The 26,460-nt window shown below is 38.9% G+C and overlaps 1 protein-coding gene across 1 annotated transcript; it reads left to right on the top strand.

Annotated features, from left to right (window-relative positions):
* The first annotated feature begins 77 nt into the window (after positions 1-77).
* On the top strand, positions 78-13,566 carry LOC140546218 (prolyl 4-hydroxylase subunit alpha-1). Its single transcript, XM_072669451.1, has 13 exons — positions 78-96; positions 2,344-2,440; positions 2,939-3,075; positions 4,272-4,409; positions 5,270-5,509; positions 5,691-5,836; positions 6,932-7,108; positions 8,192-8,259; positions 9,154-9,253; positions 9,580-9,630; positions 9,849-9,917; positions 10,901-10,997; positions 13,496-13,566. Exons 1-13 carry the CDS (start codon positions 78-80, stop codon positions 13,564-13,566), a joined length of 1,410 nt encoding a protein of 469 aa, XP_072525552.1.
* Positions 13,567-26,460: the final 12,894 nt, after the last annotated feature.

Raw genomic sequence — 26,460 nt, 5'->3', positions numbered from 1 at the left:
CATAATAGGGATTTAAATACTGTGCTATAATATGAAGCACATTTTGTGTTTGATGTTACATTGGTCCATTAAACCAAATGACTGCTGGCTCAGCAGGTCAGGGTACTAAGATAAAGTGAGGGATAAAAGATACAGGAGTCCTTCAGGGTCGAGTTGCAAAACTTTGAATTAGAAATAGCCGTGTACCGTGCACTGGCCAATATCCGGTGAAAATGTTATTTAAAGTAGCATAAACATTATATAGCATACATAATGAATAAACCCTATATTCCTTTCTATATAAAATATACTTCCGTCCATTTCCAAACAGGGATAGAAGAAAACATGCATTTAAAAATATGCAGATTGGTAACACAAGATTTATGGTGATGCAATCTGACCAGGTTGCAATGTCTGTAGATTTGTATGTAATATATATTTTTAATTAAGTGGAAAGTGGTAAAACTCAAGAAAACCTTTGCAATCTACCTGAATTATTTCGTTCTAACAGAACCAATCTAACGAATCTAAGGAAAACAAATCTAAAGAACAAATATGAAAAGTTAAAAAGCCCCATACAAGGGTGGTGAGTTTTTATTGGCTCAGGAATAATTCACAAAACAAATATTAGAATATATCATCATTGTCCAATGATGGTGACTGTACAGGAGAGGGCAAAATGGTCTTGTGAATGGAAGTAAAATAAGAGCTTATTCCAAGTAATGTACAGCATTTCTATTGGTCCATTCATCCAGAATTACTGACACAGTGCACACAGGGCTCAAATCATGGAGAAAACTGAAAACAGAAACAGATTTTCATTAGATCCAATCTAATGTGATCTGAATTTCTTTTTCACTAAAAGCTCTCTTATTGGTGGGAGAAATGGGTTTAAACTATGTCATTAGAAATGTCTGCACAGTACTGTATATATTTGTAACAGTAATAAATGAACACAAATAAATCAACAAATAAATTTGTTTGAAAAAAAAATCAAAGATTTTAATTTTAAAAAATGTAAAAGATTTTTATTTATATAGTATTTATAATTTTATCATTTTATATTTGTTTAGAAATAAGCAGCCTCTGGTTTTGGGTGTTCTTGGGTCTATTAAAGTTCTGCTTTTCTACTGACTGGTGTCCTTCAACAAAGTGAGGTGTGGCCTGTTCAGAAACGACCTTTCAGCATGATGTTTTGCCTACGGCTTCACCTCAGCATTGCTAGGTTTTGCTTTTGTTTTCTGTGGCACAGTTGGATTGAGACGTCACTCAGCTGTCATGTCAGCTGATAGGTGCTTTTCCAGTTTCTCTATAAAACAGTCACACTGTGGGCTCTAAGCGCATTGTTTGCATCTTATATCTTGGCGCCGCTGTGAGCTGTTTTACTGAAGCAGATAGGAAACGTTAGCCATGGTAACAAGTGTAATCAGAGTACAGCTTCCTCCTCAGTCGTAAATCTGAGTGCTACTGAAAATGGCACAAAGACACTTCATCATACTTTTCTGTTGGGTTGTCTGGGTCAAGAGGCATGAATTCCAGACATCCACATTTAACATTGAGTTCTGTCTCTCTTTCTGTTTCTCGCTCCTTCTCTCACTTTATTTACAGCATATGTACCATCAAAAGTTGGCATCATTTAACACCTCTTCTCTGTCCGTAACTGTTTAACTTCAATTTCATTAATTTTTATATTATTTTAATTACAGTTATGATCAGTTAACTGGCGTCACCCCATAGAGGGAGGACATAAACTATTAGACATACACAGACTAATACTACCAAAGAGAGAAGACATACACCGATCAGCCATAACATTAGTACCACTGACAGGTGAAGTGAAACACGTTAATTATCTTCATCTACAGGTAATGAAGGAGTTAAAAGCAGAAAGCATGAGGATCCGAGTCACTTTGACAAGAGCCAACTTGTGGTGGCTAGACAACTGGGTCAGATCTCTAAAACATCAGGCAGGTCTTGTGGGGTGTTTCTTGATATGCAGTTTTCAGTCGAATGGCAGCATGGGGGGGGCTACTCAATATTAGGCAATGTATAATGTTATGGCTGGTTGGTGTATACACATTTATCAATGGCTGTATTAAAATGTAGCTATTTATAACATCTGTCTTCTGAATTTTATAACACACCATCTTCTGGTTTTACACTGTTAGAGACTTCTTTGAGCTTACAGTCAAAAACTATAATTTTACAGTTTTTTATTTTTATTTAAACATTAGACTTTATTAATCGTTGTTTTAAATTCCTTGTCAATGTGTGGGCCCTCAACTGCCTGACGTATCCCCTTTTTTACACAGTGTGTGTAAATAAATTAAACTTTAGAATAACTTCTATTGGTTGGATTTTTAGATCAACTGGCCAGTCTCAAAGCAAAGGAGGATGAACTGTTGGACACATTCAGTGCTTACATTAAAGCAGAGGAAAATCATCTGTTGACACTGAGAAGGTAACATTATTCACTATAGCATTCTGTTACTCTGGTGTTTCCTGCTCACCTGCTCAAGTTACCGCTTACCGATAAAAAGTTGACATGTGACAATGAACAGTCTTTTATATGACACTCTCAATGTGCTTTTACCGACTCTACTGAAATAATTTGGCACCTAGGCTTATTACACACTGAGGCAGTAAAGAAACCGGTGGGGCTAACTCTGGTAATAGGAGTTTGTAATAACAGTTTTGGCCTGCTGGTGGGCCCAAGGCTTTTTAAGGTGTTAAAAAAAGGTTGACAGGAATCTATGTGAGTGTAATTAATTTTCAAACATGGCAGCAATACACTATAACCAATAATAAATGTAATACATTAAAAATAAAGGAAATAAAAATTGTAAAATGGCCAGTGTGCTTAGACTGTTACATCCAGCATTATATAAAAGACTGATTCTCTGATTAGTTTGGACAGCACTGTTATGATGGCTGAAACTGCTGTCTATGTCCGTTACAGTGTTCTTCAGTTGCTGTACATCAATAAGATAATGGACCTAGAGGCAAGCGAGCCAATAACTGCTTACAAGTTGATGGAGAGACTGAGACTTGAATGGACTCTCATTGTCAAATACACCAAAACAAGTCTTTTTCAGGGTAAGTCTTTTATCTCTTGCACTTATATCATAAGAAGCTGATCTGGTTCATCAGTCCATTTCTTTTAAACAGTAAAATACAGTATTTATTGGTTATATTTATTGATATTTATTGAGTTATTAATGCTTTAAAACAACTTTATCTGGCGCACATTTCCAGTGCCCAAAACTATTAAGCATTAAAGGAGCATTTTTCATCATCATCCCAGTCGTTTGCATCCATAGCATAACAAAAAAATAGTAAACAGTGGGGCTGGTTCAAATCTTGAGAGAGCATAATTGGCCTGACTCTCTCAAGGGCAGGATGGCATTTTTCCCCCACATCACTCCACAGGTGGCACTGGCATCTGCTGGCCGATGTAACAGAGCCAGCAACACAACACTTTCCTCTGAATGCGTGGGTTGCCCAGTGATGTTGCATCAGCGGCAGTTTGGAAAAAGAGGCGATGGCTGGCTATGCATATCTCGGAGGAGGCGTGTGTCAGTCTTCACCCTCCCAGTGTCGGGAGCGTTGCATGTATAAGGGGGAGAATATGTATTTGTTGAGTAACTGCCGATCCAAAATAGGGAGAAAATGGGTAATAATGAGGAGTAAAACTTATTAACCACTTATTACTTAATATTATAATAATAAATAAATATATTATAGAAACCTTGAATTATTAACTATGTAAGATTTTTCGCTCCTTAGTCCCTGTTGTAATTCCCTGTTGTGGTGAAGTCATGAATACCAATAGATTTACATGTATCCGCCCATTCAGCTTACAGCAGTTTAGCTCCACCTACTCACACAGTGTTTCTGTGTGGAAACACCAAAGGACAGCCAGTCAAAAGAAAGAAAGCTCATTTACATAAATATGTCTTAAATGCATTGTAACAAGAACATTATTTTTGTAATATTTTATAACATTTGAATTCTTAAATATTTACATTAAGCTACTTCACCTCAAAAATGAACAAAAAAGACATGCTCAACCTTACAACCTCAACAATTTCCCTGAGCTGAGATTTACAGAAAACTCATGAACTCAAAGCATGCTTATAATAAACCTTGTGGTCATTCAGAGCATGTTAGAAGCAGAACTGACTGAGATTATGATGTAAAATTCAGGAGTTTTCCTTTCTGTTGCTTTGGAAGAGTACAAGAATGACATTCTTGAATGCTGAAAGATTTTACTTTGTCCAAAAATGATTCAGCCTATCAGGACTTGCTGGAAGACGAGTTATATCATCTTCCTAACCAGGACGACATAGATGGAGCTGCTCTTGGCATAATTAGACTACAGGAGATGTACAAACTCTACCCAGAGAACGTCACTACAAATCCCCAAACAGGTCAGAGATATTTTTCACTTCAAACAGAAATAGCTCATATTGCATCCCATAATTTTACTCTGTTACACGTTTGTAGTCTTTAACTCATTAAAAATTTGTTAGAATCGTTCATTGACAGGTCATTTACACTCTTAAACATAAAGATTTCCAGATGTTTGTGACCCTGTAATTTAGAAACACCTTATAAAAACTTTTGCTTATAAGAACATTTGCATGATGTTTTGAAACTTCACAACAATTTTTATTCACAAATTTCGTTTACAAAAGTATTATTACTAGCTAGGCCTTTAGTTCAGACTATAAATGTCCAAACTGAAAAGTTCACCCTTTACAATAGGCCTAATGATTTTTGCTAGCAAATCATGGGATTCTGGCAGTTTGTTAATGCTAAGCTAATGCAAATGCAATCAAACATTTTTGGCCTGTTCTAGATTAAGCGAGGACATTTGAAGCATGTAAAAGACATTGTGTGTTTCATTTGAAGCTCTGACACATCAAGACATTGACATATATCATTTTGTATAGGGCAGTTTTACAGTGACTCTTTTAGTAATAAAGAGCTGATGCTGCTGTTGGTAGTTCTTTATAGGACAATGTTTTATTTAATAAATAAAATGTAGTAATTATTTTACTGAATGATGCTGTAAAACTGAGAGTGTTACTTGATTTTTTTCAAAAGTTTCCAATACATGTGGTTTTAATTGATTTACCTGTATAAGTTGTATACGTTGCTTTAATAAAATCACAATATGATGTTAGGTAGCATTACATTAGACAATTCCCATAATTTTGCCTACATAATCAGTTATGTGCAAATAAGTACTGTCAAATGTATTGTATGTGACTGTTATGCTGGACAGGGATAGAACTCCAGTTAAACTGGGGCCAAAGCTTCAATTTGGGGAAAGTAGCTTACTTGCACAAAAGCTACCAACATGCCTTCCTATGGTTTCTCAAGTCTCTGTCTAAGATCAAGGAAATCAAAGAGGAAGATACAGTCCAAACCAAGAAAGTGTTGTACAATTACCTCAGCGTATCAGCCTCTCATTTGGGACATGTGCCTTTTGCAATCTACTTTGCTACGCAGCGTGTCAATTTAGGTAAGTGTCATTTACTGATGCAGAGCTATGATTTGCTGTCTAATATATCCCACACTTTGACAGTACTGTTGATGAACATTATGTTTTTCACTTCACCTGTCAGTGGTGCTAATGTTATGGCTGATTGGTGCAGGTTTATGGATTCACACCTACTGTTTTTATTGTGTTCTTCGTTCCTTAGATCCCAGTGACCTGGAGGCTAGACTTGACCTGGCCTTATACAAAAGCAAACTTTCCACACACACCTCACATCCTGACATCCTCACGCTCAATGAAACCTCAAGCAGCCCCTATGAGGCCCTCTGCAGGGGAGAGGACGTCAAGACGGCAAGTTACACATAAAACAACCAACAGAATTTCAACAGGGAAATTACAAAAACGCAACGTCTGTGTATGTTTCTAACTTAGTGGAATTATCTTTATTGGGAGAGTCTGTTAAAAAATTACAGTAGAAGTACGGTACAGTATTAAAGTTCTGACTTTAAGTTCTAAATTATCAGAATTGATTTAATTATATTCTTAAAAGTAAAAGTGCCTAAAAGCATTCTTTTGGGTGATGCCAAAGAAGCATCACTCAACAGTTTGGGCACTCATAGGAGCTATGGTTCTGCAATCTCAGTGCCAGATAGAAGTATAAATCTTATCTTTCCTGCGTGTTAAGAGATAATGGAGCAAGCCGAGATTTATTTAAAGCTTGACGGGCCCACTACCATTAGGCTTTAGTTTTAGGTCATGGGTTTTGAATCAGCTACTAAAACCCAGTGAAGAGAACACAATAAAAGAGTGACTTGGCTAAACGTCATGCTGCTGAATTCTGGATCAGAGCTTGATGGCACGCATAGAAAGACCATTTAGGATGAAGTTGCAGTGGTCAAGTCTTAAGGTGACATAGATCTGATTAGGCATTACTACTGCTAAGCACGTTAATGGGTGCATCCGTGCATAATAGCGAATGTATATGGTGTTAATGGTGACTTCATACCATTGATTAGTAATTTATAAATGGTTTTGACCAGAGGAGGATGGATTCCTATTGTGAGTCTTGGTTCTTCCTAATGTTTCTTCCTTCAACTTTAAGGGAGCTTTTCCTGCCTCTCCCTAAAAAAGAAAAGCTCAAAATGTCTGGATGTTGTTGAGGAGAAACATGCATGACCAGGTTTCTTCCTCCAGCTATGAGGGATTTTTTTTCTTGCCACCGTCACCTTGCATATTTGGCACAACTACCCCAAGGTTAAATGCAGCTGTAGGGACCAGGGAGTTCTCAAACTAAATCTGGTGGGGACCTGTAGTATCAGGAATGTGAAGCAGCCCAGTCTTGCTCCATTAGAAGATCCGAGCAGAAACCTGGGTGTTAAAAGTCAAATTTTAAATGAAAAAAGCACAGCATACCAAAATAACTTATGTAATTTTTTTAAACATCAGGAATTCAGAAGGACGAGGCAGTTGACCTGTAGATACAACACAGGTGGAGGAAATCCAAGACTCATGTATGCTCCGGTGAAAGAGGAAGAGGTGTGGGACGAGCCACCAATCATGATATACCACAATGTTCTCTCGGACAGTCAGATGGAGCAACTGAAGAACCTCTCAAGGCCTTGGGTAAGCACTGCTGTAAAGCCACAGGCAGACATTGCTAAAGCCCACATAACTCTTTTTGCTGTGTTTCCAGTATGGTCTTGTGATTGACCTACACTCTAAAAAAAAAAGGTGCTACAAAAGGTTTCTTTAAGCAATACCATAGAAGAAGCACTTTGGTTCCATAAAGAACCATTTTTGTAATAAAATAAAGGTAATTAAGAATCTTTGCATCAAGAGAAAGCTTGTGGATCTTTAAAGGGTTCTTCACACTCACACATACCTGCGACAAACATGGTTCTTTATGAAACCAAAAATGCTTAGGCATCACTCAAATAACATTTAGTAGCACCTTTATTTTTGTGAGTGTGTCTATGCCCCATTTACAAATGCAACCATTTGTAGCTTCTGCTGAGAGGCTAAACAAGCTTTATAGAATATTGGTTAAAATCCCATACAACATAATGAGACATAATAGCAATCTTTATTATAAGAAAGGTGGGAATCCACGATTATGAAGAAAAAAAACGATTTGCACTTAATGTCAAATTAAATCTGACCAGAAGCCATCAGTGATGTCAGCATAACAAAGTTTCCTATATAGGCCACTAATTAGGTTAGGAATACATGACTTCTCTGTATTTTGGTTGCTGGATTACCAGTATCTGTTTATACTGCCTTATTTGGGGTTTAGAAGTTTTCAGATAAGAGACCATAATAGTGATTTAAATGAGCCATACAACATGAGGTTTTAAGCTTCCTGTGGTCTCATCTCACTCCCAGCAGGTGGCAGGTCCTAGTCAACTTGCGTAGTGTGCCTGTAGGAAGAACCGGCACTGAAGAATCAGCCCTTACACACAATATGCTTATCCTTTGACTTTAATAATGCAGAGTAGTCAGTTAGGGTGATGCTGGGATTCTGTAAAGCATTCTGTAAAGCTTAGCCAACCTTACAAAAGTGGCTTTGACAGAACACAATTGTTGGGCAGGAATATAATCTATGATTTGATTTGTTTGTGCTTTGTACTCTTTAGACTGCCTTAGTGTCCATGTGAATGCATTCACTCACAAATGCATTAACATTTTTCTACATTTTTCTTTCCTAAGCTTAAAAGGTCTGAAGTTGTGAATACAGAAGGAGAGCCCGAAGTTTCGTATGCTCGTGTGTCACAAACGTTAGTCATTTCATTTTTCATAAAATGCTAATAAGACAGATGGATATATGTACATATATATGGAGTTAACTTCAAATGCTGGTTGAGGGCCTTTGACAGAAGAAATAGCATTGTTGGTTGGTGTAACATAGTGGGTGATTCCAAATTCAGTTGACAGCTTCAATTTCACTAGCCATACCCAGGCATGATCACTGCCAGACCTGTATAACCTAAACACCACTTAAACCTGTCTGCTAAGGATAACCAGGCTAGAAGGTTTCATTAACGAAGAAAAATATCACCAAAAGTTAATCGACAGCACATCCAGGAAAAGATGACCCAGATGAACATCTAAAGAACTGCAACTTGCCTCAGTTAGGGTCAATGTACAAGATTGCAGAATAAGAAACACACTGGGCATCAATGCGAGAGTTTAAAGATGCAAACCACTGCTGACCAAAAAAACCCCACAAAGGCTCATCTCACATTTGCCAAAACATCTAAATGCCCTCAAAAGCTCAAGCACAATTGGGTTATGCAGCAGGACAATGATCCGAAGCACAGAAGCAAGTCCCCCTCTGAAGAACCAATTTTAAGGTTTTTAGAGCAGCAAAGTCATAGTCCTGATTTGAATCCCAATGAGATGCTGTTACCTTAGACCTTAAACAGGCATGTTCATGTTCAGAACATTTTCAGTGTAGTTGAAGTAAAACAATTCAGCAAATAAAAGTGGTTTAATTACAGATGTTACTTTAAAAAATGTATTAATGCATTTTGTGTTTACTTGTGTTGTCTATATCTTACCTTAAAATGTATTGAATGATCTGAAACATTTAAAATGAGACAAATATTGAAAGATGAAGAAATATCAGGTATCTGTTATTAAGTTTGCATGCATGTTTCTGTGTGCATCAGTGTTTGGCTCAATGAGGATGATGATCCTCTTGTTTCCTGGGTCAATCAGAGACTGTCAGACATAACTGGCATGGACATGGAGTCAGCGGAAGAGCTGCAGGTTAGTTCAGTTGGCAAGTTAATGATCACTGAATTACGAGCTACTGTTTCAGTTGACTTATCCATACTCTGCCCACAGAAGAGCTTTTCAATAGCGTAGCATTTTAAATCAGAAACTCAAATTAAAGTACAATAGAAGTTAGTTATTAGGTTAAATTAGGGTTTTGCCAGCATTTGGTAAAGCTTTAAAGCCAAACTTTAAAACTGTAAAAAAGCTACAAGTGGAGCATGGATGGGTTGACTGCAGGCACAGGTGATCTATGCAACATTCTAGACTTGAATCACTCTTTTATTTCTTACAAAGAACATACCCCTCCCCCCTTTCAGGTCTTGAATTACGGTATTGGTGGACACTTTAAACCACATTACGATGCCTTGGTAAGTAAGCATATTTGGTGTTATTAAGGAAATTGGTAGTTCTCATCTGTTTTCTAAAGCCCTGTTTTCCACATCAGGAAGACAACGACCCTGACGGCGACAGGATTGCAACCATCATGATATATGTAAGGCTTTATCTCTACATACAAAACCTACTTAAAGTAATTTGCTTTCTCAAATTCATAAATTTGCTGTGCATGTTCTCTTGTCCACAACAGCTGAGTGATGTCAGCTTTGGAGGGTCCACTGTGTTTCCTAAGATTGGGACTGCACTGAAGCCACAAAAGGTACATGAGTCGTTATAGTAAACCAGTTGTCATTGCAGTGCACTGAGAAGTTATTTTTCTGATGATTCTTAAAATGGAAAAAAAAATGTTTCACAGGCAATTGTAAATAGCTGTAAATTAACACATGAAGTGATATATAAAAACTGCAGTTTCTTGTAACTCTAGCTGACTTATTCTATTTTCCCCCGAAGTTTAAACTTGAAACTGCAGTGTGTTAAAGTCAGTCTGAGCATTTTCCCAATGATTGGGGAGGATTGTCTAGATCACAAGAGATCTGTAGGTCTTATTGTCAAATCAGTCCTCTCATTGTCAGCTTATGTGCGCTAACATTAAGGGCCAGTTGTATATACTTGCATTGAGCTTATCTGAAATGCCAACATTGCAATGCCAATTGTGCCAATTCAATATTTGAAAATCCTTCATTTAGGAATTCTAAATTACAGCCTGGTCTAGCTCTGGAAAACTGGCCCTACATTTCCAATGCAAATTAGTTATTTGTTTGTGTTTTTTGGGATAAGTTGGGGAGTTAGGGATAAGGGAAGGTTGGTGATCTTACAAACACTATTGTGTATGAATGCAATCATCACAGAAATGCTCCAAATCTAGTTAAAAGTCTTTCCTAGACAGTAGAGGCAGATGTTCCAACAAAGGCAGGATAAACATTTTTAATACCCTTGAATAAATAAGCAGGTGTCCCAATACTTTTGTCCATATGGTATTTCTTTTAATTTGTGACCCAGTCTAATATTCCCTTAACTGGGTCAATGCATCATATCTGATATATCAAAATCGTGTAATTTATTCTGTGCTTATGAAAAGCATTCTAACAGAACTAAACATCCACCACCATGCTTCACTGTTTTTAATTGTTATGACTACTGGTCTATTGATGCTGACTAGGAGATCTAAATACCTAGATGTTATTTGGTACTCTTACCCCAATGTATACATTATGACTTCATAACTATGAATTTCCTTTTCAGGGATCTGTAGTAATGTGGTACAATCTTCTACGCAACGGGCAACCAGACTACAGAAGCCTGCATGCTGGATGCCCAGTCTACAAAGGAAGCAAATGGGGTAAATATCTCCTCCCTCTCCTTTTCAGAGATTGTTGCCCATAAATATACTCTATAATATATACTTAGTATTTTATGAGTGTTAGGAATTGTCATCTTGTATATACAATCAGTGACCATTTTATCAGAAACATCCACCATACACAGTACAGTGCAAAAGCTTCTAAGGAAATTAAAAACATAGTTGAATCCATTTATCCAAGCAAGAAGTGTGGTTTTGCTTGTAACAAACATTACATTAGAATAAATGCTTACAAATTTCCTGTTTTCCAAATGAGGTTAACATCTTTTGAGCTAGTTAGATAAAGGAAACGCTTAGTTCCAGATTTCTCCTCTATACCCCAGCCATGGATTTGTTTAATCTGATTAACTTAATGAAGCACTGCCATTAGGCCCATTACATTGGGTTTCACTGCTCAACCCATACATATCCTCACCCTATCACATGCAATGCTCCCTACACTGGGAGGGTGAAGACTGACACACACCTCCTCCAACACATGTGCAGCCAACCAGTGCCTTTCTTTCTAAAATGCCACCAATGCAACATCACCGGGGCGAACAATGCCTTCGGAAGAAAGCACTGTGTACCTGGCTCAGTGCTTGGCAGCATTGCACTGGTGATATGGGGAGAAAGTGCCATCTGCCCTCCCTGGAGAGAGCAAGGCCAATTGTGCTTTTCCCAGCTTCTGATTGAGCTGATTGAGTGATTTAGTTCTCTAGTGTGTGGGCATTACACTGCAAAAACATCAGAAAACAGACACGCATTCATGGAAGACTGGAATGGAAGATAACATATTTTCTAACTAACATATTAACTAACAATAAACACTAAAGACTTTTAACTGTTGTTCTGTGTACTGTCTGATGTAGCTGCGTCATGTTTACAACAAGGCTCTGAGTTAAGCTATGATAATGTAAGCTGAAGTCTTACCCGAACTGACCCCAGTGATCTTATTTTTTTAAAAATTGACCCATTTATTTGTTACCTTAAAACATAAAAGTGTGGTGATATTACCAGTTAGAAAACCAAAAGTCTCAATTCCACCTTAAATACTGCAGCAGTTACATTGTGTGCATATAAACAGCAGATCGCAACTGCTGCATCATTTAAAGTGGAGCAAAAAGTTGTAGAAAGAGGACAATTTCAGCATTGTTTTGGCTGCTAACTGGTAATGTCACCGCACTTCTTAGGTCAAATTAAGCTCTTTTATGTTTTGCTCACTGTAACAAGGTCCCAAATGCCAAGGGTAGTTTCTGAGTTCTTCACTGTGGCAGGTGGCAGCAGAGAATTAAGTCTGTTAATGGCGTTAAGAGGACACCAGAAGGCACTCTGCTACAACAAAAAATAAGGATCAGAAATGGATCAAGCTTTATAAGTTGCTACCTGATCCATTAAAAAAAAGCTTAGATCGACCCTGATCCTGAGTTACTGGATCGGATCGAGACATCCCTTCTTTGTACAACATCAGTCCCTGCTACCCTATCCATCGATAGAGGGAATGCATTAATGTCATGTTCCTGCTGGAACACACTCCCTTTAGTCAAACTGTGTAGCAAAACATTCTGCAGCACGGTTGTGTTTGTCAAATTACCAAAGAACCAATGGTCCATGGATATCGAGGTGCAGCCAGGAATGCCAGCTAAATAAGGCTCAAATCACACCTCTTTATAGGATAAAGCCTCATATCTGAGAGCACAAAGTTGAGTGAATGGTCTTAGGAGTGTATTTGACTGTTTTCAGGCACATTTAGTAGATTGCTTAATCCAGGTTTGCTTGCTTTCCCTTTTACTTGAAGTTAGCATGTTGCTAAAGTCGCAGCTACAGTGGATTTGGTTTTTCCCACCTGTTTTCAGAGCATGACTTAACCACTCAGTGAGCTGCCACATGTTTCGGGCCTTTCTATGAATTGCAGCAATACATTAGTTTGTTTTTTCTTGAGCCTTCAGGTCTTTTTTTGTTTTTGTGTTAGCGGCATTCAAACTTAATGCTAATGTTGGTGCTCAGTGGGTGATGGGATGGATAAATTATGTAGCAACAGATGAGCTACAGTCAGTATGTGTGAACCTACAAGAACATGTGCAGTGGCATGCAAATGTTTGGGCACCCCTAGTCAATATTTCCGTTACTGTGAATAGCTAAGCTTTTAATTAAAGCATGAAGTTAAAGATGACACATTTCTAAACACCTAATTATTCATGTTTGCTTGCAGAATTTGCTGATATTTAATACAATCCATTCTTCCTTCCCTACCAGTAAATGTTCTGTTCACTGGCTGCAGCACAAAGCCAGAGCATGATTGCAGGTGCATAACAATTGGACAGGTGTTCTTTTCATTAAAAGCTGTTCCCTGTTTTCTCCAAATAAACATTTACTCATTGTGGCCCAAAAGTGCAACGTTACCTTTATCAGTTCTCAGGACTTGCTTCCAAAATGCATCAGTCTTGTGACAACATCTAATGCTTACAGCGGTTCTCATTCATTGTGACCTTTTCTAGTTGCTGTTAAATGGATTCGGGAGCGAGGGCAGGAGTTCAGGAGAAAATGTGCTCTGTCTGAGACAGAATGAAGACTTTGTTTGTCCATCTCTGGGATACTTACAGTCACCTGTGTTGACCTATGCCTTATATACTGTACCTGGTCTCATCTGACCAATATTACCTTGCTGTAGCTAATGAATCTATGTTGTTGGGTTGGTGTTGTTGTTGTTGTTGTTTTTTGGCTTATTTCATACAGTCGTATCTGAAGGAATTTTTAATTTTATGCTCATGGTAAAGCACTGTGAAATAATGCAATACTTACCTGATTCAAATGATCGTATTATTTCCAAAAGAATAAAATACATTACATGAACCCAATTTGTGCTAAAAGTACATCAGCTGAAAGATTTGTGTAATAGATTTTATTCATGTGGAAATGATCCATATCTGATTCAAGTAAATTCACTGCATCATTTTTTTGAATGTAGACAGAAGATCTAGACTGGATCCACTTTATAACCAGCTAAGCATATAAACACATAACAAAGTTCTGTATCTGGATACATTTACTTTTATTCATTGAAGTGCACTTGTCTAGTCACATTAAGTAAGACTATTAAACACAGTACTCATTCATTTAACATACAAACTATTATTCATTATATTTTATGTCTTTGATGAAACATTGAATTAACGTCTAAAGACTCAATCAGGCTAGCGCAGGTTTCACCACAGCTGCTGTAAGACCAGCTCTGAGTTTACTAGCAGAGAGTTCATGCCAAAACTGATGGCACAATATCATAATTTTTTTTCTAATACCATATAGATACAGAACGCTTGAGGAAACTTGAAAACTAATAGAACGGAAAAATTTGATAGAATATTTATGTAAGAAAAAAAAAGTAAGTGGACTCCTTGGACCTAATAAAATGCGGTTTGATTGTTGTTTAAAGCCTTTTTTTTTTTTTTTTTTTTACAAAAATGTCCATTGCACACTATACGACTAGGGATTGTTCACTACACGACTTTAACCTGTTGCACATCCAAATATAACACACCCCAAAACATGTATGCCTCAGGACACCTTATCCAGGACAGTGGTGAATTCTCAATTCAAAGTACGCCAAGTTGGTGTATTTGGCTGGGCCAAGTCCACACAAGTCACGTCCTGATGCATCCTCAATAACACTGGTGGAACGAGAATACATCCGGGTATTCAGTACTTGGGCTGCAACTGATGACATCTCACAAGTCCACAGGAACACAAGCACAAACAAGAACACTGATTGAGAAACCCTGGTCTCGGAGGCACCCTGCCCTGCACATTTTAGAGGATTCCTGCTTTAACACACTTCGTTCAACTCTGTAAGACCTTGTCAATGAGCTGATTAGTTGAATCAGGGGTGTTGGGTGCAGGGGAAATGTGCAAATGCGCAGGGCAGGGTGCCTCCAGGACCAGGGTTGAGAAACACTGACCAAGGAGACGCAGATTTGCGCCACTATTTGTGCTGACCCGAATCGAAAGAAATGTGAAGAAGACCTTTAGGTGAGGTCGTAAATGAAAAGACCAGGTGAGCAGGATCTGTGCAGACTGCTGTGGGAGTTTGAGGTAAGTTGCACAGCACATTTTGAAGGCTACAAAACATATAAGGCAGATGTTGACTTTTTCATTCATTTCCATTCCAACTTGCTGTAATATTGGACATTTACTAGCGCCAGAATGCAGCTACTGCATCACACTTCTTGTGTTCAAGTTTTGTTGGCTATTGATGGTAACTGTTCAGCAAAACACCCCCAAACCATGATTATCCCTCCACCATGCTTAACAGTTGACAGGGATGAGGTTTTGATGTTGGTGGGCAGTTCTTTAATGTTCTACTTTACAACATAGTGTTGTGCATTTCTACTAAAATGTTCCACTATGTCTAGAACAGATGCACTGTGGAACATTCATGTAATCTCAGCAATCCTGGGACAGGCCACAATGTTTTTTGGACAGCAGCAGCTTTGTCTGGTGTTTTTTCACACCTCTTTCACTAATTTTCCATGTTTAGGCAAGTCTTAAGCAATGCTTTTGTAGCCTTTCATGCGTCTTTCTATATGAGACATGGTTCACACTAACCTTTTACTTGAGAAAAACAGATTTGCTGGTAACCAGACTTTGTATGTCATTTTTAATGATCAAAGTTCCTGTGAAACCCACATTCCCAGTCTCTTCTCCCTCCCTCAACACCTTTTGCCAGTTAGTTTTTGGAGAAGTCAATAACACAGGTTCTTCTGTAAAGTCGCCATTTTTTCAATGACAGTGGTGATACATATATACAAGATGATTGGACTGATAAAGATGATGATAAAGACGAAGGATGGATGATTTCCATCAAGTAAATTTAGTGCATCCCTTTTTCAGTGTACAACTTATTGGAAGTACTGCTGGCCTGCAAACTAGTCATTCCTGACTGGGGCTTTAAATGTCATCTCATGAGTGGAGAAAAAGTTTATTTTCCAGTTTCTTTCGCCCATCCGTCACTTTTTGTCAGTCTATCTTTTTTTCTCCCCTTCTCTGGTGTTCCTCTCTCGTGGTGCCATGGCTCTGTTCAAACACCAATCCGTGCTCTTGGCCGGCCAACCATTTAAAGTCTGTCCAAAGTGCATGGCGGAACTGAATGGTGGCAGGCGGGAGAGCTCTGATAGTTTGGTCATGGAGGTAGACTGGGCTGAAAAGAGAGGGAACTGTCCCTGGATTGGATGGGCTTGGGGAAATGGGAGCGGCTTTGGGAAGCAGTATGGGAGGAGCAGAGGGTGAGGGAGGGATGGTACAGCTGTTGAGAGACAACATACACGGAAATATTAGGGGTAGTGATCTGAATGGCTGATGATGGATAAAGGTATTTTCTCATGGGTTTCTCTATAAAGTAATGAGTATCATGTGCATTAAAACTGAGTAAAAACAATGTTTACTTTTTATGCAGTCAGAACAGGGGGGTCTGAAGACAGTACAACACTGCCATCTAGTGGTCTGGGGCGTACTTCTCTACAGGGACTAGACAAGCAGCGTGTGTCTGTTGTGTCTGTGTACTGTCTTCCAATTAGCTGTGTCGCACATCTGTGACAGCAATGGATGTAAATTAATGTAAATTAAAGTAGCCGAATGCATTCATTAAAAGGGGTGTCCACAAACATTTGGACACATAGTGTATATACAAAAGCAGTGCTTTTACGTCACTGTGTTCATTACAACATCTCCAATGCTCTCCCCGTGGGAGTCTAGTACTATTCATAGATATTATTCAACACCTGGTTTGGTAAATCAGGTGAGCTGGAGATGAAATTGAGCACAGGCTGGGAGCGTCCAGGAAAAATCTGGAACCCAGCTTTGCCTTTAAAAAGTTTGGGCACCCCTGGTCAGGACTACCGTGTCTTTTCAGTTTTTTATAGAGAATTTTAAAAAATACCCTTGTCCACAGATGGGCTGTAGAGTGACCCCTCAGGTGAAATGAGAGGGAACTGTAGAGAGGGTGCAGACTGGACCACCTGAGAAAGAGAGAGACAGAGACAGAAATGACCATGTGCTACAGTATTTGCCGGGCAAAGTTTTCTATGAATATGATCATCACACATACACACACTTACAAACCTGTTGGCAGGTAGGAAGACTGGGGTAGTTGACCAGGATCAGTTTGCTGAAGTTAAACTTATAAGTGAATCTCTTTCCTTTGGTCTTGTGCAGAATCCGTTTATTGTAGTAGTATCTGTCAGTAATGAAAATGATGGATAGACAAATGCAGAACTAATGTTTATATTGTTGCTGTCAAAAACCTTGTATCTCCAGGGGGAAAAAAACATCTTAACTTTGAATGTTAAAAAAATGAATTCCAAGTCATTTTGGAACACTTCTATTGGTCCACCCTTTACCCCATCCATTAATAAAAAAAGACCCTTGACTAGGTATTATTTGCCTGGAGGACCACTTTTGGCACAACAGAGAGACTATCACAATGTCATCAATGGTATATCATGTGGCATATCATAATGGTATATATGTAGCTGGAGTTCTTAAATACCTCAATCCAGCCAACAAAAGCCATATGGTCTGAAGCTGACCACTGAGGATAACTACCACAGATGCAAGGAAAAAGAAGTGCTTTAATTTAAAACTGCCTAACAAGGAATGTGTGATAAGGTGTGATACATACTAGCTAGTTAACAGAGCCTGATCAACCAGGTCCAACAGAACATAAATCCATGTTGGTGTCACCGTAGCGCTTACAATGGTCCACCACGCAAACAGTATTTGATCAAAATATCTTATAGCATCTATAAGCAAGGATGTGCTTAATAAACCAGTCCCTTAGTGTAGACATGATCAGATGTTATGCTCATGAACTGATTGTGTTTGGCGTACCTCAGTGCTCTGCTCAGTTTGTCGTAGTTCATGTGCGGCTTGCCCTTCCTCTCTCCCCACAGCTTGGCCAGCCGCTCTGGGTCTCTGATCACAAACTCTCCCCATTCGCCACCCCAGCTTATCGCCCCACCCTCACCCCGTCCCAGCAACTCCAAAAGGAAGTGCCACAGTTGCACTTGCCGAGACCCAGGTGACCAGGCTGGTTTGTAGGCCCAATCGGGAAACAGCACTGCTAGGGGAAAGGCAGAGACATTGAGATAATTAACCAACCAGGCAGAACAGATCCAGTTTCAGTAAATTCCAGGGAAGGACTGGGACGTATATGAGGCAGACCAGCTGACCTCCAGCTCTGAACTTTATATTCTCTGCTACACACAAACAAGACAACGCCATCTACCTAACTAAACAGCACAAAAGCAGACAGCACATCTAGTCACTTATTTTCATTTGTGAAATGGCTAATAGCTAACCTTTTACAACCTAACAAAAACATCAGAGGAGAAAGGCTGCTAAACCACTGTCTTCCAATTAAGTTAGCTCAGAGTTTTTCCAAACATCTGGCCACCACGCTTATCTTCTTCTTTTCCTGCTCTTATTTATTTGCTGTGATAAAGGCCAGCGATAACCAAGCTAGCCAGAACAATTAAGACCAGACATGTCTTTTATCATAAATGTAACATAATCAAGGCTAATATGCAAGCTAATATGCAAAAACTAAGGCTAGCCAACCGACCTCACTGCGTTCACCTCAAATGCTTTTTTTTTCTTGTGTCTTGGTTTCTCCACTTTACTGCAGCTATCCATCTTGTGCAAACATTCCTTTCACTAAGAGCAGTTAGTGTCAACTTCCAGAGATGTTTTGTGTGGTTTTACATATATGCCCACCTCCAACTTATATGCCCAACCTACAACGGTCAAGACATGACCTCAATCATCTGGCTATCCGTCATAAACAATGAAACATGGCACCCTCCTCTGATCCTTCTCAGATGTGGACTACTGTGCCTGGTTTGCCAGATACTCAACATTGGGATTTATTTTTTGCCATTTTGGAGAATAATAACTTCAAAAAGTAATTAAAATTGTTTTGCAGTCAAATTAACTGCTCTAGACTAAGAATTACTGTTAACAGTTCATATTCAGATTATGTGTTCATAATAATAATAATAATAATAATAATATTATTATTATTATTACAGTTTTCACGCTGGATGTAGATACAGAGCTGCAATTAAAATATGGATTTACATTGAATTAATGTAAATTAATCACAAATTCAATAAATAAACCTGAAATTTAACCCTACAGTTAGCGCTACTTACTGTACTTTTGCAGTGTTTAGAGAGACATGAGAGTGATCACAGCACTCTCTCTCTCTCTCTCTCTCTCTCTCTCTCTCTCTCTCTTTTTATCTCTCTCTCTCACACACACACACAAACACATACACACACACTTACTTCTGCTCCAGTAAGGTGACGTGAGAGGTCCCATATTGGAAGTGCAACTGCACTGCATCTGTAAGATGGTAAAATCTTCATCTACACCCTGATTTAAAAATACGCAATCCTCACGTAAAAGTCCATAAATATTACAAGACACATACAGTTAATAACTAAAGTATTACACTCAATTATTCACTAAAGAACACATACTGTCCAGATGATATTCTGTTATTAATATTTTTACTGTGAGGACAATAATAATAATCTCCGCAGAGGAGGACGCTGTGTGTGTGTGTGTGTGTGTGTGTGTGTGTTTCACGGTTCTTCTGACCCTTTTCAAAATACTTGACTTCATCCACATCTATTTGATTTGCTAAATTAGCCACTTAAATACACAAAAACCCGAGACTTAAAATTTCGAGGGACTTTTTCAGCATTTACATGCCAGCTTTTTAAAACGTCATTATTATTATTATTATTATTATTATTATTATTATTATTATTATTATTATTTATGTTTTTATTTATGTTCAGCTGAGTTTCATTTTCTGGGACTTTTCTCCTTAAGTAAAGCTAAGCTAAGCTAACCAGCGACACTCCAGAAACCGCTCTTCTCCGACACGTTTATAATAAAAGCCTGTTCATAAAGAGGAAAACCGCCATGTCTCTCATGTTACCAATTAAATCATTTTACAGGTTATAACTACATCATAAACATAAACATAAACAATGTAAAACTGTGTCTAAACTGCTCTTGAAGTGTCCAGAATGTAAAACTAAAATTATAACCATTACTATATATACTATAACCATTATGAAGCACTTAAGACTGATCATTACATTAATAATAATAATAATAATTATATCTATAATATGTATGTTATAATAAATAGAATTGTAAAAATAAGTATTTAGTTATACTACATCTGTAAACTCTATGTAGTTAGCTGTAGCTGTGTAGGTGTGAGGTGTGAAGTGATGGAGTGATGGAGTGATGCAGTACCTTCGTGGTGGAGTGTGTGAAGCGCTGCTCCAGCTTCCTTCAGTAAGAATGAAGCGACTGATGAAGAGGCAGAAGAAGGACACCTGTCACCCCTCCTCGACCCCCCGCCCTTCTGTCTGTCTCACGCAAACACACACAAACGCACACACTTTACTAATTACAGTAGAAGATGCAGGACATCGCGAATGTAGGACAGTAGCTAATCAGATGGCTTACTTATTTTTTATTATTATTATTTATAATTAGTTAAACTATTTTTTAAAACAAACATAGTATTAGTACTTATAGAAGTATAATATTATATGTATTTTAAAGAGTGAAAATTTAAGAAATGCCATCAGCATCAGTAATAAAATGCTTTATGTATATTTATATTTAGTTTGATGTATTTATGTATTTATGTATTTATGTATCACATGTTCTGATAATTGTCTAATAAACATTATAAAACATTATGGATTAGAATCTAATATATAATTATTGATTTGATTTGATTATAGTTGTGTGGACTACTTACTCTTAACTATAACTGTGTTAATGTAATGCATTTTATTCATGTGGAAATAATGAACATATCAGGATCAAAGCAGCGAAGAAAGAGAAGAAAGTTTCATATTCAGCTCCCTTCAGAATTCCTCATGTTCCCCAGCTCACTTTCTACAGTGTGTTCAGTAAAAATAGTACGAGCGAGTCTCACTCTCTCCTGTTATTACCTTATCTCTCTCTCTCTCTCTCTCTCTCTCTCTCTCTCAGGAGTGTGATAGGTGACACCGGAGGCTTTTAATTCCAGTGTAAAAACAAGTACAGCTCCAGACAGATATCAATAATGCATGCTGCTAATTGAGTTGAACGTGTGCTTTTAGCAATGCTGAGACCATATAGCCACACACACACACACACACACACACACACACACACACATAGTGATGACATACATAAAACAAGTCAGGAAGTTTTCCCCTAAATATTCATTTAAAATGCAATATGTCACATAAACAATGTCATAAATCTGGAGCCCACAGTGGATTATCACAGATAACATAAAAGACAGGACAACAGAAACACAATAATTACTGAAGTCAATGGGCAGAGTCATCAGCACACGTTAAATACAGTTGCAGTCGTAATTAGCAAAATGTACAAATTTCAGCTGTTGCAATAAACCACTCAAACAAGACCAATTTAAATATCTCAGCACAGCTAATAAAACAAGTGCTTTCTCCACATTCAACACAGAAAACACTTTAATGACAACTGCAGTCTCAGAATTATTCAACCCCTTCATGACCACTTATGACCTGCTGCAAATGTGATGCATAGTCAGACACCAGCTTCAGGCAGCGTTCTGAGGAGTCTTAGTCGATTCCTTGTGGTCAGTGGCCTTCAATTCACTGATTATTGGGTTTTCATGCTGCAACCGCCTGCTTCAAATCCTACCAAAGATTTACTATGGGGTTCAAGTCAGGTGACTGTGACAACCTTTCCAGAATCTTCCAAGACTTCTTCTTCCAAGCCTTGGTGGACTTTGAGGTGTGCTTGGCATAATTATTCAAGGTCCAATGATGCCCAAGCTTTAGCTTCCTCACAGAAGGTCTGATGTTTTGTCTAAGGATTTCCTGATCTTGTCCTGCACACACTGCAAGTTTCCAGGGCCAGAGGGAGCAAAGCAACCCCTGAGTATCACCGAGCCACTGCCATTATTTACTGTATGCAGGGTGTTCTTTCAGCGTATGCTTTATTAATCCTCCTCCAGACATACTGCTGATCCATAGGCCCAAAAAGGTCCCCAAAAAGAATCCCAAAATGTCTGTGGTTTAGTTACCTGGATTTTCTTGTGCTTTTGGGTCAGTAGAGGTGTTTGGACATGGAGACCTTCAGTGCCATAGTATACACCTTACTTTGTAAACTGAAACCTCAGTGCCGGCTGCCACAAAATCTTGCTGCAGCTCTTTTGCAGTTACTCAAGGGTTTTTGATCAACCGCCTCCTCAGGATTATGGTGACAGCCAGTGATAGCTTCCTCTTTCTGCCATGTCCAGGTAGTGTAGCCAGTGCTCCTAAAACTCTGAACTTGTGAACTGTGCTTTCAGCTGCATTTCTAGGAACATTAAGTGCTTTACTGAATGATCTTTCTGTATCCTTTTTCTTGTTTGTGCAAGGCAGTGATCTCTTCTCTGAACTTTCTGGACAACTCTCGAGACGTAGCCATGTTCCTAACATGCAATCACACGTCACAGTCAACAAACCCCCTACCTAGTCCAGGTATTTGATGGGCTTTATCCCAAGCACACCTGATGCAACTAATAAAGCTCTTGATTTACCACCTGATTTGCAACTGTGAGGGATTCTGTTAAGGTGGGTGGAATCATTCTGAGACTGAAGTCATTAAAAGTGGTATTTTGTGTCGAATTTGGAGAAAACACTTGTTTTATTATTATTCTATTGTTGAGCTACAATCATGGCCAAAAGTGTTGGCACCCCTGAACATTTTTAGCATTTCTCCCCGAAGGTTATTGCAATTACACAAGTTTTGTTATACACATGTTTATTTCCTAAGCTGGGCCGGACAAAATTATTGGCACCTTTTCAAAATTGTGGGGAAAAATCTTTGTTTCAATCATGTGACGCTTGGTTCAAGCATGTGATGCACACCTCTGGCAAGTAACGGGTTATCTAAAAATCACACCTTAACCAGATAAAAAAAGAGAGAAGTTCACTTAGTCTTTGCATTGTGTGTCTGTGTTTGTCACACTAAGCATAGAGAACAGAAAGAGGAGAAGAGAACTGTCTAAGGACTTTAGAACCAAACTTGTGGGCAAATATCAACAATCTCCAGGTTACAAGTCCATCTCCAGAGCTCATGATGTTCCTTTGTTCACAGTGCACAACATAAAGTTTACAAGTTTACATGGCACTAGCTAATCTCCCTGGACCTGGACAGGAGAGAAGAACTGATGGAAGGTTGCAACGCAGGATAGTCTGGGTGGTGGATAAGCAGCCCCAATCAAGAAAATCAAAGAAATTCAAGCTGTCCTGAAGGCTCAGGGTGCATCAGTGTCAGTGCAATCTGTTGATATTTGAATTAAATAAAACTCTTTGGCAGGAGACCCTGGAGGACCCCGCTGCTGACACAGAGACATAAAAACTACACTGCTTTGTACGTGAGTTAGCCAAACTCCTATTGAGGAAAAGTCTTGTGGACAGCTGAGACCAAGATACTGAAAACAGAAGGAGGCCTACAAAAAAGTACACTTTCCTACAGTCAAATGTGGTTCAAAGATGGTTTGGGTTGTTTTGCTGCCTCTGGCACTGGCTGCATAGACTGTGTGCAAGGCATCATGAAATCTGTAGATAACCAAAGGATTTTGGTTCACAATTTAGGGCATTTATTTGGCCATATTTTGTTGTGCAACCAAATATTAAGTTGAGGGGGCCAATACTTTTGTCTGGCTCATTTTTGGAATTTTGTGTGAAATTATTTCAATTAAATCCAATACATACAAAAGAAATGAACATGTGTAAAACCAAAACATGTGTAATTGCAATCATTTTCTTGGGAAAATATCAGGGGTGCCAACAATTACAGCCATAACTGTATTTAAATTGCTCTTGATTGATTGATTTATTGCAAATAGAAGTAGAACATTTGTAAATGTTGCTAATAAACCTACAATTGAAGACAACAGTTCTGTTGTTTATGTTTTGTCTAAACTGCGTGGTGAATGGACCAATAGAAAAACTCTAAATGACTAGGAATTTTTCCTTTTCTTGTAAAGTTAATATTTTGGAGATACAAGCTTTTTGCAGGTGAGTAACAATATCTATAGGATAAACACTATAAATGTGTTTTGAGTGAACGGGTGTTGTGTGCATTTATTAAGTATAAGCATGTCGCCTGTACACTACATACGTATTCCACTGGTGGATTAGCGTGTAAACATGAAGAATGCTGTTGATCAAATCTGGACTGAGGACAGTGTTCATGAGAAGATGAATGGATCTAAAAGATCTGTTTGTTTTGATACAGCCCGTTTGAAAGCTACTTAACCCTCCATTTCATCCTTCAGCAAATCTGCCCATCCCTCTCTCTCCTCTGCCCTCATCCTCTTTCCCTCCTCTATCCTACATCTGCTAATTAATTCCTCTTCACGCTGAGAACACAGACCAGATTTAAAGATTGGGGAATGAGCATGTCTGTGTGTCTGTGTGTGTGTTTGTATTTGTACATTTTCAGGACAAATGTCCACATTTGGGCCAACAAATGACCAATGTCATTTGTTTGACCAATGTCCAACTGCTTCTTGAAACATGTATTTTTAGTTACTGAGGAAACAATTCTGATTAGATTTAGATGAGTCTCAGCACATGTAGATGTTTAAACACAGCAAATGTCCAAATGTTTGTGGACACCCCTTCTAATGAAAGAGACAGTATTAGATGAAGGAAGGTGTTCATTATAGAGGTCAACTGGTCCACAGTGGCGGGTCGATTGCTCTTTACCACTCGCCAGAGTTGTCGTTCCCCTTTGGCATCAATAGCCCCTGGGGTGACACTGTTAAGCCACTGGGAGGCACTCAAACGTCCCACAAAGTTAGTAGTTTTAAAGATGCTAGCACCCTTTGCCCACTGTCACAGCCATATCAGAATATTATTATACCTGGTTTGAAATTAACTCGGCCCGCAGACAGGGTTTGCTGCATGTATAATTAGACGAGCACACCAGTCAGCTGTTGCAGAGGGCAAAACGATCTTCAAAGACAAAGGATGCCATTTGACTGATGTCCAAAAGGGCATGATAATAGGGTACTTGTAGGGTAGAGTAATGTTTTCAAGAGAGGGAGAGAGCAAGGGAGAGAAAATGGTACTGATAACGTCTATGTGTGTGTGTGTAAGGTCACACTGCTTGTCCTAAGGACTGAATCCGTTTAGTAGTGAAGAGGATAAAGTGGTCAGTGTATTTGTGCATGGTCAGTAATCCTTCACTGACTGCAGTGGGAACAAATGCTTTCCCTGATGAGCGTGTGTGTGCGTATGCGTGTGTGAGTAGGCCCGCAGGGATTTGAGACCGCTTGTGACAGTGTGTGTGTGTGTGTGTGTGTGTTTATGTGAACCGAAGTAGGATATATGGATGTGATACTAATTGCTAAGACTCTTCGGTGTGTTTGTGTTTAGTGCTGTAATACTAAGTAGCGGCTGAGCTAAAGCCACTTAAACAGAGCTATGAAGCACGCACACACACACACACACACACCTTTCTCCTTACTGTCCTTTCACTACCACCCCCCCCCCCTTCGTTCTATCTCCTTTTCTTCCATTATTGCTGACTTTTCTTGTCTTCACTTCACCCCCCCCACCCTTTCTCCCACCTTTGCCCCCACCTCCAGCTCTCCGTTTCCCATGGGGTTTTTGTGGTTTCTGAAAGCTTTTTGTATGTTTCCCATCCCTCTTACTCTCTTTGTCCAGGAAAAAATACATCCGCATGAAACAAGAGCCAGATGGAGAGAGACTCAGCGTGTGTGTGCGCAAGCAGTAGGTGCGGGTGACGAATCTGTCCCCAAATAGGTGTCAAAGCAGTGGAGCGACTGTCTGTGTGTGTGTGTGTACAAAGAAAACGCAGCGAGTGTCAGTTTAGTTTTCATATTTTTTTATGTTGTCTTCATTATCGCCATCGTCATCATCATGCCTTCATCATTTGTAAACATACTCAGAGAAAAAGCTTCACCCCCGCCTTTTCCGTCTTGGCATAAACAGTATCAGTATCAGGCAATTGTGACCTTTAAAAGCAGACCAGTCGAGGACAGTAGGCAGCCCCTCAGCCTGCACTCACAAAAAAAAGCTGATCTTTTACCAGTTTGCAAAACTACGGGGTAATACGCATTTATCCATGTGACCCCTAGTGCACTTTCTTTCTCACATTGCAACTGTTCAACATTCTGAGCCCATCTTCTCAGGATAGGAGTGCTGATCTAGGATCTGTCAGTAATGTCATAGTAAATTAGTTAGGAATCTGGGGCCAGATACACGAAAGCTTTCCTATTAATAAAACTATGGAGAATCTTATGGTAAACTAATGCAGATGCGCGAGAGTGGACCTCATTCACTAATATCCTCCACTACTATTTCCTAAATTTGTTCTT

The sequence above is a fragment of the Salminus brasiliensis genome, chromosome 23 (assembly GCF_030463535.1).
Source record: "Salminus brasiliensis chromosome 23, fSalBra1.hap2, whole genome shotgun sequence".
NCBI classification, from domain to species: Eukaryota; Metazoa; Chordata; class Actinopteri; order Characiformes; family Bryconidae; genus Salminus; species Salminus brasiliensis.
Note: the sequence above shows the minus strand (reverse complement) of the source record. Positions and strands in the feature narration are given on the sequence as shown.

Excerpts from the sequence above, each read along its gene's own strand:
- LOC140546218 (XM_072669451.1), top strand. Across the intron at positions 2,441-2,938 it reads CATCTGTTGACACTGAGAAG|TGTTCTTCAGTTGCTGTACA; the intron begins GTAACATTATTC and ends TGTCCGTTACAG. Across the intron at positions 9,631-9,848 it reads AACCACATTACGATGCCTTG|CTGAGTGATGTCAGCTTTGG; the intron begins GTAAGTAAGCAT and ends TGTCCACAACAG.